The sequence below is a fragment of the Chrysemys picta genome, chromosome 4 (assembly GCF_011386835.1).
Source record: "Chrysemys picta bellii isolate R12L10 chromosome 4, ASM1138683v2, whole genome shotgun sequence".
NCBI lineage: Eukaryota > Metazoa > Chordata > Testudines > Emydidae > Chrysemys > Chrysemys picta.
Genome location: NC_088794.1, coordinates 50,122,270 through 50,134,777, shown reverse-complemented (window position 1 = coordinate 50,134,777; position 12,508 = coordinate 50,122,270). Strand labels below are relative to the sequence as shown.

The following is a 12,508-nucleotide window of genomic DNA, read 5'->3' as shown; positions in this document are numbered from 1 at the left end:
AGATGAAGCCATAGAGGCAGAAGCAGGAGAGGAATCTGTGACAAGGTCAGAAGTAATGCAGAAAGATCCAACCCTGAGGACATCCATCCAGCTTTGAATGGATGACTCTGTTAGAACTGTTATTTTCCTGCTACAAGAGGCAATCTGATTAGGAAAAAAACTGGGAATGAAGGAGTTTCCACAGAGCCTTGTAGGAAGTTTTCAGTCTATCTTGAAAGCAATATTCAAAAGATCTAGTCAGCCCCTTGATAGTAACAAACAAATTTTGCTAGGCTGATTTGTTTTAAGAATAAAGATGGAATCGGGGATGTGGAAAATGAAATGATTTTCAGACGTTTATAAAATACTTTAAAATTGCAAGTTAGTTGCAGGGCACAGCTGTTTTTTTAAAAAAAGGAAATTGTTCATAATAAAAGAAAAACATATTTCCTTTCCTTCGTTACTAAATGCAAATTTACAAACACTATTTTTTTAAACTGGGGGCGCACTCTACATGCTACTGTATTTGTCAGACCTGTGTGAATGTACTTCCTATTTTCTTTTAGTCTGCTCTGACATTTTCTCATGTCAAGACTGAAACAGCATTCCCAAATTATAATCTCATGACTGAAAGCAAAGACAACAATGTAAAGAATGTACTGGCTAATTCCAAAAACAAGCACTATTGTTCAACAGCATCACTGAGATGAAGAGATTCCACCAAGGGAATAATTGCAATGCCTATAATGTTAAGGAATAATCTGGCACCAAAAATACCCAAAGCCCATAATAGTTGGTGATTCAAACATGAAGCATATCAAAACGCTATTGATAAGCTAAATTAAAGATAGCTTATCTGAAGCATATACTAGCCATATGGTGCCACAACTTCTGTTGCCTGTTGCTGGCATAACAATAGGCTACTGCAGATTTAGACTGGAAGCACTATTTGACAAACTGTCAACGGCATTTTTTTAAGAGCTCTAGGGCAATGGCTTGCTCCTCTATTTGCATTTTTTTTAAACAGGTGAACAAAGAGTAAACCAGATGTCAACTTTAGAAATCCACGTTGTCTGGTTTGGGAGATTTAACAGAGGCAGACATACTGCTACAGCTCAAATCTAGACAATGAGCTTTTCTAAAAAACACTCTGGCCTAGGGGAGTGGCTATTTAAAACACTTGGCTTCTTTTATTTCAGCACTATGGAAGTGAATTCTGCTCTTAAGTGCCAGCTCAAATGAAGTCATTTTGTTTCACTGGGGTTTTCTTTGCATTTTCGCAATGTAGCATGTACTGTAGTAAAAAGGGTAAGACGTGATTTTTTTTTCAGACTTGTCTTTTCCTTTTTAAGCTTGAAACTTGATAAACAGACAAACCTAATGCTTTGGTACTTACAAAACAAACAAACAAAAAACGCATGTGAAAGGATCATTCAAGTTTAAGTTAAAAGTAAGTTATTTTCCCCTCATTTAAGAACTTTTAAAGACATTTGAAAGAATTGGAATTGTTACAACCCTGTCAAATGCCATAGAGGCGAGGTGTGAATAGTGATAGATAAGGATGATTTACAGTGGAGCTGCAGTATAAGCAACAGATTAGCATCTGGTTTACACTGAAGAATCATGAGGATCTCTTAACTCTTCTTTTTTTCTTAATGCTGCAGTTACATTTCTTACTTCTGCATTGTTTCAGAAAGTGTCTTTTTAACAATATGGTTATCCACTTACTTCATGTATCCTTCCAAGAACTGTGACAAAATAAAAAATACTGTTTACCAATATGATACCTATGGTATCCAATTATGAAAAAGTGTTTTGAGTTATGTTTGTATGTGTGTGAATGAGATAATGAGATACACAGAGAACTATCTGTTCTAATAATCTTATTTACTTTGGTAGCCAGTTATAGGAATACATGTATTTATTTACTCATACCCAGCTAAGTATATAGCATTTTTAGATTATCTTTTCAAGTTGTTCTTGAACATTCCAGTTTTTAAAAAATCTCCTTTCATGTTAAGTTGCGATTGCACTTGAACCCCTTCCAAAAGCCAGAGCTGTACTGAATTATGATAATTAGAAAGCTGTGCGCATAAAAGGCAGCACAGTTGATGCATTTAAAAAAGTTCATGCCAGAGAATATAAGTTCAATATGTTCTCACATAATTAACATTTCCCATCATTAGCAGCAGTTTTCAGTTTATGTATCTGTAAAAACAACAGCATTCGTCATTGTTTTAGATTCTCGGTCAATAGCATTTTAATCATTTTACACAAGATCCTGAACTCCCCCCCCCCCCCCAAAATACACTGAGGTTCCAAATTCTATCTTTTGAAACCAGATATGTGCTAGCAAACAAACTTTCATTTTGTGTTTATATGCTTCTGCTACAACATACAGAACACCTCAGACTAAAAATGTCTAATGAAGACCTAATAAGAGCTAGAAATCTAAGAAAGCCACTTGGACCCATACTACAGGATGTAGAAGTGATAATCACATTGCTCCAGTAAACGAAGACTAAAATACAAAGAACAAGAAGTTGTAGACCTTTTATTGGACTAGCTCCGAAATAAAATGGGAACCTTCATATAATTTGGAGGGGCAGAGAAGGAAGATCTGCATCTCCGCAATGATTATGGAAGTTTCCCTGAACATTTCAAACTTTAAATGGATTTTCATATTGTTCTTGATGAGTCTACAAAAATGCAGGCAACAAATAAATGCATATAATACAAGATTAGTGGTTCAGTGTCTGTGGAGCATACATACTCTCCCTGTGTAAGATATCTAGTCAAATAAGTTTTTATGGATCAGACTGTGGCAAAGGCTTGTAAACAAACAGACAGTTCTGCTTCACAAAGATGACATGGTGGCCTTTTGTCTTTGACAATATATGTTTTTTAAAGTTGCCTAACCTGTTTTACACAAAAGGTGAAATCCTGGCTCTACTGAAGTCAGTGGCAAAACTCCCATTTGACTTCAGTGGGATCAGGATTTCACACAAAGAATTAAATCAGCAGAGTTCTGTCTGTACTTCTAAGTGATTAATTTTGGTGTTGGAATTTGGAACTGGTGTTTCAGTGCACTGAAGTAGGCGCTTTTTATGTTTTGGAAATGAGCAATCATAAAATCCAAACACAAAATTATTCAAGGAAATAATATTCCATCCTCGTTCCACATACAGAAGTCAAAGGGAGTTTTGTGCAAAAACTGAAGTAAGGGATAAAGCCCTAAGTGGGCCATTTATTACAGATTTTTTTACTTTGCAAAACATGTCATTAGTTGTGGCCTAGAATCAGTTGGCTTTACAAGAAATACTGTAATTGATTCATTCAGGTGGCACAGGCTATCATTTAAATAGTACAGTATTTGTGTAGGCTGCAACAGAACCTCTAATAGCACTCTGCATCTTCCTCTTAGCCAGCTGATTGACTTCTCAAGTCTGGCACTCGACTAAAAGTTTTTCAAGCATAACTAAACTCAAATAGTAAATGATTGTAGTTTAGCAATATACAACCTTCATACTCAAGGCAACTAATAATAATTTCCTTGCAAATTACTGCAAAGTGACAAAATGGCAGTTAAATCCCAAACCCTGTATATTTAGATCCACAAATGAGTTATTATTTACTCATATAAATAAAGGCCCCTTGCAAGGTTGGTGCTTTCAGTGTTATGTTTGGAGGGCCAAACCATACTTTCAATTACATGAGTGTAACCTATATACATCTAATGAAGTTGATGGAGTTACCGTGAATTTACATCACTGTAAAAAAGTCAAACTTTGCCTAGAATCTGCATTTGCTGTCAGAACTGATTTGACTAACTGTGACTAGAAATGCATCCTGCACATTTTATAACTAGGTTATGAGATGAGGGTATCACACTTAAGTCACTGCTAATTAATAAAGATGTAAAAACATAATTATTACTTTTCGATTTTCCATTTAGACATCAAATATCATACTACACCAATGTACATAAAGCATATGCTGTAAATATCTTAGCATTTGATACTCATGTGAGTCATCCCATTGACTTTAACATGAGGGCCTGATTGTACAAATCTTTAAATTCTAAAATAATAGAATAGCTTTCAAAAGATAATGTCTGTGTTCTACCATCTTATATATAATATTAGACATAAAATAACCATGTCAAGCAGAGGGCTGGATTAAAAAATGGTGTGTGTGTATATATATATATATATATATATATATATATATATATATATATATATATATATATATATATACACACACACCATTATATATATATATGCGTGTGTGTATCAAAAAAGGTACATTCAATTATAATTTTTGAAGGACACAAATTTTAAGAACAGGAGTACTTGTGGTACTCCTGTTCTTTTTGCGGATACAGACTAACACGGCTGCTACTCTGAAACAAATTTTATGGCAACACTCTCTCCATAAATAAATACACTGAAAACTGCATAAAGAAAGTTAATATTTTTGAAATAATCCCATGTAATAAAAAAAAAGTTATTTCTACTGAAACTACTTTCAGTCATCTTGACATTTGGGTTTATTAATGACAATTATACTATATTACAAAAAGTTATTTTTAACCTTCATCTTTTCATTAAGTGAAAGATGTCTCTCTTACACTTGTGCTTCTCTGAAGCATTAAGGGTCTATAATAAACTATTTTTAATGTACTGAGTCTTGAGGGACACTTTACAGTTTTGCTATAATCATTGCTTTAAAAAAGAAATCTAGGGTTCTTTCTTCCTCCAAGTATGACTTAATTGAGTTTGACTTTCTTCAGTCAAAGACCACCAAAGCCTATGAACCACTCTAATACCATCCAAAACCAGTACACTGTCCTGGCACAGAGAGAGAGAGAGAGAGAGAGAGAGAGAGAGAGAGAGAGAGAGAGAGAGAGAGAGAGAGAGAGAGAGAGAGAGAAACAAGTTGCAAATTATACCATGCATGTTGCACACAAACACACACCACAATACAAACAATCTCAACTGGAAATTCACTGAGGGCCCAGTTCCCACTTATGTTTAGATTGTTCCTTTCCACTCTAAATTAAACTTCTTGCTGTCCTTACTAATGCTCACATGAAATCAAAATTTCTCTCTACTTTACTCCTTGTGCACATTCTATTTTAGCCACATTCTGCACTCTGACAGAGAAAGAAGTGTGCATAATGATGTCAAGCCATATTCCAAATCTGAAGTGATGTTGTGGTTTGCTTTTTGTAGTGTGAAAATATAACTATTTCAGCTAAATAGACCATTTGAAATTGTAGTTCAAAATGTATTTTGTGTGCATTTAATAATAAAGTACTATTATAAAGAAAAACTATGAAGTACAACTTACAATCAAAATATCTTTGTTTGATCGGCTGATATAAACCAGCATCAGATAAAACACATAACTTCCCCTAATGCATTAAAAAAATACATTAGGACCTCATTCAAAATCAGTACAGTAGGTAAATATACATTTAATGAGCAATAATGAAAAATAAACATATCTGATAAAAATTTTGGAAGCTTAAACATAATTCTTTCAAAAAGGAAACATTCTTTAAGCCGTTATCAATTAAAAATGTGCCCCCCATAAACAAAATCTATAATTTCACTTTTCAAAGAATGTTTACTGGATTAATAATTCTGGCATTTCTATTTGAAATCCATATATATCATCCTCAAAAATAACGTAATTTAATCCTGGTCTCTGTATCATTTTAAATAGTTTTAGTGTGTACCACCAGCACAGTCTAATGCTCCTGTAATGGTATTCCCCAACTATTTATAGAGATGGCAATATACTATATACTACAGGCAGGCATTCCAAATTTAGGATTATATAAAAAATCCTGGATTTGGGATTAAATCCCAAAGCAATTATAATCACTAACTGTGTTATATTGCATTGTATATAATACTCCAGGCTGTTTAGCTGAATTTTTCCAAAAGATGCATTCAAGTTCATAGATTTACATACAAGATGGACTGCGTAATATCAGAACTTTCAGTTAAAGAACAGTGTTTTAAAATTATATAGCTGCTATCTGTGACAATCCAGATACAGAAAGCATGTATCACTATAAAAGCTACTAATAAGCAACACTGTTTCCAAACTTTATCAATATAGGGGGAAAGGTATTTATTCTTCCTAGACAGGAATACAGCTGTATAGCTACTTTTTTCAGGTGCTGTACCATCTCAGCTTGGATTTCATATCTATAACATTTTACATCACTAAAAGTCAGTGACTTCTGACATGCTTCCTGGCTCTTACTTTGTTAGATGGTGTTCTGTAAGAAAGTTTTAAAAAATTGGGAACCATTTATATTTTAAAAATGTAAAGCACAACTGCTCCCTAATATTCCAGCACTTATTGAGGTCACTTTTCAGTTCTTCAAATCAAAGGCAGGCACTTGTTTCTAATAAGTTAACAACTCTCCTGAGAAACAGGGGTGGCTGGTATTTCATTGTTTCATAAATATTTTTATACAGTAACTCCATTCAATTTAAAACAGATTTCAAGAGAGGATGGGGGGGAATCATGAATGGGATTAACAGAGGTAGAAGCTTTAACTTTTCTAATGGATGAAAACAGATCTCTCTCATTTTTGTTTTGTTTTAATTTTGTTACAAAGGTTGTAATATAACTTTCCCCCTCCCCCTTAAAAGTGTATTTCCTTTGCAAATTTTACTTCTGTAAACAAAGGCTGCCTTTGGATCAGCACCGTGGGCATCTGTAGAACAGATCTCTTTAAAAGGTTAAGGATAAATAAATAACCCTATGGTTCCTACCGAAAGGAAGTTTTCCAGGGACAATCTCTTCGGTTTTGTTGTAACTGCGACTTTGTCTTTTTTGGATACAATATTTCTGCTGACTCCCGAAAATTTTCCACTTGAATGTGCAATTAACCAGCAGCAGCAGCAGCTCTGGAGAAGGGGAAGAAGCAGCAAAAAAGAACATTCCTTCTTTCATCTTTTAGAGGAAAAGAAAAGGGGGGAAGGAAAACAAAACTCGAGGCACTAAACCCAAGAGCTCTCTCGATTCAGAGCGAGTCACTTTTGCAGAGCACAACCCTGGGAGAGTTTGGATTATTATGAGGATTTTATTTTGCAAGCCCCGGGCCGCTCCTAACTTCTTCCTTCTTCATGAAAAATGTGAAAAATGTCAAAGATTTGTGTGTGTGTGTGTGTGTGTGAGTGAGTGTGAGTGTGTGAGCGAGCGCCAGGCTGCAAAGCAGTGACTCAGGCAACTAAGTGAAAGCAGCAGCAAGGAGCAGAGGGAGAGAGAGAGAGAGAGAGAGAGAGGAACAGGAGCAGAGGAGCAGCCGCCTGTTGCAGCTCTGGCTACAACCCCAAAGCAGCAAAAACTCCATTGGAAACAACTTCTCCCCCCCCCCCAAGTCCCTTTCCTTACCCTCCTCCCCAGATCACCTGCAGGGATTGGAGGTGGGGGTTAGGAGGAGAAAGAGGGGGGCCATAGCTGCCTATGTAGCTCTCCAAGCAAATAAAAGAGGAGACCCCCCCCTCCCAGCCACACAAAGCAAAGGGAGAGAGATGAGCATAGCAGCAGCTCCCTCCGAGCAGCAGCGACCACATACTCGCACATACACACACAAAACTTACCTCCACTCCACTCCCCACCTTTGCAACCACCACCAGCTCTTTGCAATGCAATTGCAAACTTCTTCCAGCTCCCCCTGGGCTTGGGTTGCTATTTATAGCCCCGTGTTTATTTTTAATCTGCAGTTTCTCTATTTATATCTAGGCTATAGCTGGCTGTTTGCAGGATTATTGAATCCCTTCAAGTGATTAGTTACTGCCCAAGCCGGTGGTGGGGCGGGTTGGGCTTTCGAATGGGCTTGTGCGGCGCGAGCGATGCTAAGAATGTTCGGAATGAGAGAGGAATGAAATGAACGCGAGGAGCGGACTCGCTACAGGGAGGTGGAGTCTGGGCCCGCATCATGCAGGGGATGCAGGGGGGAGGAGCCAGGGAGCAGCTGGTGACCTCATAGGAAAGTCCAGGAGGGGAGGGGGGTTAAGGAGGGAGGAGCCATGGGGAGGGGAGAGATCACATGGGGAGGGGACTGATGGAGAGTCACAGGAAAAACCACCTGAGCAGTAGCAGTAGCCGCCTGAGTAGCAGACACTCTGCAATGGGATATCGCACACATGCCAAGGCATTTGCAGCCATCCTCAGAAGCTCGGGGCTATGCACTGAGCAGCACAGAGTTGGAGCTGGTTTGCAGTGCGGAGGACTGCTCCTAAAAGGGGGTCATTGCAGCCTGGATTGGCTTTGTTCTAGCTGGGAGAGTCCAGGCACTTTGAGTTTTAAGAAGAGTCCCTGCAAACTTTCTCTGGTTTAAAAAGAAGAACAGGAGGACTTGTGGCACCTTAGAGACTAAGGTGCCACAAGTCCTCCTGTTCTTCTTTTTGTGGATACAGACTAACACGGCTGCTACTCTGAAACCTTTCTCTGGTTTGTTTGTGCACGGTTGCATCCCCTCAGTTTTGCTTACAACAGAGATCAGATAGATACCAAGTGAAATCAGAACCTGAAAAAGTTTGCAGAAAGATCCCTTAACCTGAAAAAGTTTGCAGAAAGATCCCTTTCAAATCGAACCAAACTGAATGAATTCAAAGTTACAGGGCAAAACTCAGCCCACCGTTTTGGGCATTGCCAGAGTTTAGGGGCAAAATCAATGATTTTTTTTTCTTTTTTCAGACTTCGTCTGAAATAATAAAATTGTCCCAGTTTCTGGTTTCATTACAGAAGTTTTGCACTTCTTTAGTTTTGAGGCCAAATGCTATGTCTGTGTCTTTATCTTTCTCCTATTAATGTAATCAATTCCTCCGAAATACATTCCCTGGAGCATTATTAGAATAAATATCTTTCTTCGTTAACAATTTGAGTTCCTTATGGAAATAGTTGCTGAGTGCAGGCAAAGCTGTTGTGCTTGTGAAAATTTGTATATGCATAAATAAAATGGGTAACGGGATGCATCAGTGACTATTTGTGAATGAAATTGCTTCTTTTACATGTGCAAATACCATGTATAGCCACCTTTGAAAGTGCCCAGCAGGGCTGCTACTTTTTGAGAATAACCAAGATGAGTAAGAAAAATTGCATTAGGACATCAGAAACATTGCAATGTGGCACCAACATGTTCACATCACCAACATGTTCACATCACCATACACCATCCTGGTGTGCTGGTCTGCTGGTGGGAGGAGTTCACTGTCTAAATTCCATCTGTTATATTTTAACAATCTGTATGCAGCTGCCCTGTAGAATTCAGAATGTATGACAAGTTGTTTCTCTCTATATACACACACTGTGTCTTTTTTCCCCTTTAAATCATTCTATATTCCTAATAATGACACTCCAAGAGAGCCAGGCTGTTGTGACAGGCACTGTTTTAGCCACCATTCGCTCATGACTGAACCAGGGACTTCCAGAGCTAAAAGCATGAGGCACTATCGCTTGACCTGAAGAGCCAGGCTCTCAGGGCGAGAGCTGTAGCTGGTTCACATCCTCTGTAGATCAGGCACAAAGGGGATGCAGAACAGCTATTGACATGTGGGTTACATTGGCAATACCAGCTCTAACCTATTAGAACTCCACCACATGGAAAATCAGTCTTGTAACTAATAGCAAGATACCAAGCAGAGCTGGTTGGACATTTCTGAACTTTTCGAGATATTGGCAAAAAATGGGGAGGGGGAGGAAATTGCACAATTGGGGCGGGGGTTCTATTTTTAACTAACTCCACAGACGGCTGGAAAATTTCACTTAAAAAAAAATTATGTTGAAGTTTTCCTTTCCCCCCATTTTCAATCAGTTCTACCATCAAGTTACTTGGCTGGTTAGGCCCAGATCCACAAAGGTAGTTAGGCACTTAACTTTTATTGATTTCAATGGAAGTTAGGAGCCTAAATACCTTTGTGCATCAGAGCCTGAGTACCTATGCAAATTTAATGATTCATAAGTACAGTGTGACTAAGCTAAAAGCCTCTGCCCAGGCCCTAAGTTTATTTTACTAGCTGTGTCCTGAAGCCTGAGTTAGTCAGAGTGGAGTAATAACTCCTAACATAGATATGAAAATGTGCTACCCTTTCTCCCCTAACAAACCTGACTCATGAGTTGTTTACTGAATGATACCTGGTTATAGAAATTACCTCAAACCAGAGATGAAACAATTGCTTCCTCCATGTCCACTGGATTTCCAAGGTTACTTCTCAGAAATATGGCATCAGTTCAGTGAGGTGTGACATTTTTCTCATATCGTGGGGCTTACAGATAAAACTCCTAAAGTACTGCTCATGGTGCTTCTCCATGTGCAAGGCCCCAGAAGAGCATTGCAAGTACATACGGAAGGGAGATGGAGAGGATTTGGATCATGGATTATCAGAGCTTGAAAACTCTACGCACCTATAGAAACTCTCCTGGGTGAGCGCAATCAGCTTCTGCAGCATCTAAGTTCTGATCAGGGGTGGGTACGAGGCAGGGGGGTAGTTTCTTACCCTTATGGTTGTGGAGATAACTACCAAATATAGAGCAATTCACTGTCATTTGCCTGAGCCTGCAGACAGACCACCCCAAAGCCTCAGCTGCCATTCAGAGCCTTCTCAAGCAGCAGTAAGATAAAACTGACCTCATCATTCCTGTCAATAGATGCAGTGAAAGCTGGCAGGATGCTGGTTAACTTTCAACCTTCTTCAACTTGGCACTGGAGTTCTTCACAGGAAAAGAGGGCTCTAAAAATCAGAGACTGGGGAAAGTCTAGAGATCCTACCATCCCTACCCCACTCTAGCAGTAGCCAGGAGGCTGTAGACGATAATGGGATGACCAGAGAGAAAGAGAGAGAGAGAGAGAGGATGCTTCCAAAAGCCTCATACATCTGAGGTAGAGAGAGCTTGATGTTTGACACTTACCAGGTAACGACCGATATGGTCTATGAACTCACTTCCAAAAAGCATACATCCCAGGTCCTGAAGTCCCAGTAGAGTTGGGGTAACCAGATTTTTCAGAGTAAAAAAATTAGGATACTTGTCCTTTGTGGGGTTGGGTAGGGTCAGGAATGTGTTCACAGTAGGGTTTTGTCAGCCTAAGAAGAGCAGAGAAAGAAAATAGTGGCAGCTCCTTTTCTCCAACCTCAGCCAAGTAACACTGCTGTCATGTGAGGGTAGACTCGCTTGGAAGCCTTATGGGTGAGTGGGGGCTGAAGGCAGGTAGCAACATGGTGTGGAGATGATCTTGGAGGCACATTTGTGCTCCACAAGCCTGCTCTCACAATCTGTGCTCAGTGATGAATAGCTTCTTCAGACGTGCAGGGAATTATGAAAACTAAGACTCAGGGACATTGAGAGAAACCTGAAAATAGGGACTTTTCCAGTTTCCTGGAGACTCATGCTCATCCTAAATAGGGCAGAGCTGTGAAAGAATGTAGAGATACAGACATGGGAGTGGGAGATGTAGCATGGGGGGAGGGAGAGAGAAATTTATGGGGGAAGATACGTACAAAGAGAGAAGGGATGGCTAAAAAGATAGAGGCATAAACATACACTAAGCGGGAGGGAGACAAGGACAGAGAGACTGGGGAAAAGGAGGGAAAATGTATGAGTGAGGAAGGGAAGGAGGAGTAAGGAAGAGAGAGTGAGAACAGGATGTGGAGGACTTGAGAAAGGAAAGAAATTGGAGCATCTAGGGACGAGGGAGAAAAAGAGCAATTGGAAAAAAATACTACGAAGGCAAGAGAGAAAGCAATAGTAAAAAAGAAAAGGATGAAGAGGCAGGAAACTAAAAATTGGAGCTGGAAGGAGAAAAAGAGGAGTAAGGAAAAGGGAAGAGAAAGAACAAGCAAGAGCTCACACAACTTTAAGTTTAGAAAATGTTTATTTTGTTTACTGTAATTCTTCCCCTGGCAAAAAAGGAATTGTGGACTTTAAGTCCTATTGGGAATGCAAGGAAGCTGTGGCTGTGGCTGTGACTGTGTGTGTGTGTGTGTGTGCGCACGCACAAGCACACATGGCTAGGTGTGTGGCCAAACCACCTCTTTCTTCTTCAGTCTGAACACTGGTAGCAAGCATAGGAGAAATTGTCAAACAATATTGTTCAAACACACTGTGTCCTTAAGAGTCTCTAAAAGGCAGAATCCAAAGTGTGTCCAAAGACAGATAAGATAGCTCAGTGAGAGATAATACAATGAGATAGACTCACTTTGCAAACTTTGGAACCTGAGCCAGATTTGGAACACCCCAAAGTTCAGTGGTGTTTGGAGGCAATGTTTTGGTTTGGCCAACTAGAAAGACAGGATCCATTTGAAAAAACTGAATCTGAATTCTGATTAGAAAGACCCCTAAACTCTGAGGATGTTTAAAGCTAAGGTTTTGGTTCAGGTCAATCTCTAAAAAGCAACAAATGAAGCATCAGAATCAATGTGTTGTTGAACAAGGCACCAGTGAAAATACTACAGGGCAGCTGTAATATGACGGAACAGCTTTCTACATATTATAAATCCTG

At 39.0% G+C, this 12,508-nt stretch overlaps 1 protein-coding gene across 9 annotated transcripts in view; it reads right to left on the bottom strand.

The window, feature by feature from the left end:
* Positions 1-7,904, bottom strand: part of TEAD1 (TEA domain transcription factor 1) — a 217,219-nt gene extending 209,315 nt beyond the window's left edge. For 3 of the 9 annotated variants that reach the window (XM_042858920.2, XM_005290798.5, XM_042858922.2), the window contains exons 1-2: positions 7,611-7,904; positions 6,780-6,914 (exon numbers count right to left, since the gene is read on the bottom strand). Coding sequence is in view for 3 of the 9 variants with exons in the window: in XM_065592225.1 (XP_065448297.1) it covers positions 6,780-6,960 (181 nt within the window). In the remaining 6 variants the exon portion in view is untranslated. Of the gene's footprint in view, positions 1-6,779; positions 7,576-7,610 lie in introns of those variants that run through there. The other 6 variants (XM_065592228.1, XM_065592227.1, XM_065592231.1 and 3 more) reach the window with 5 other exon arrangements.
* Between the last annotated feature and the right edge of the window lie 4,604 nt (positions 7,905-12,508).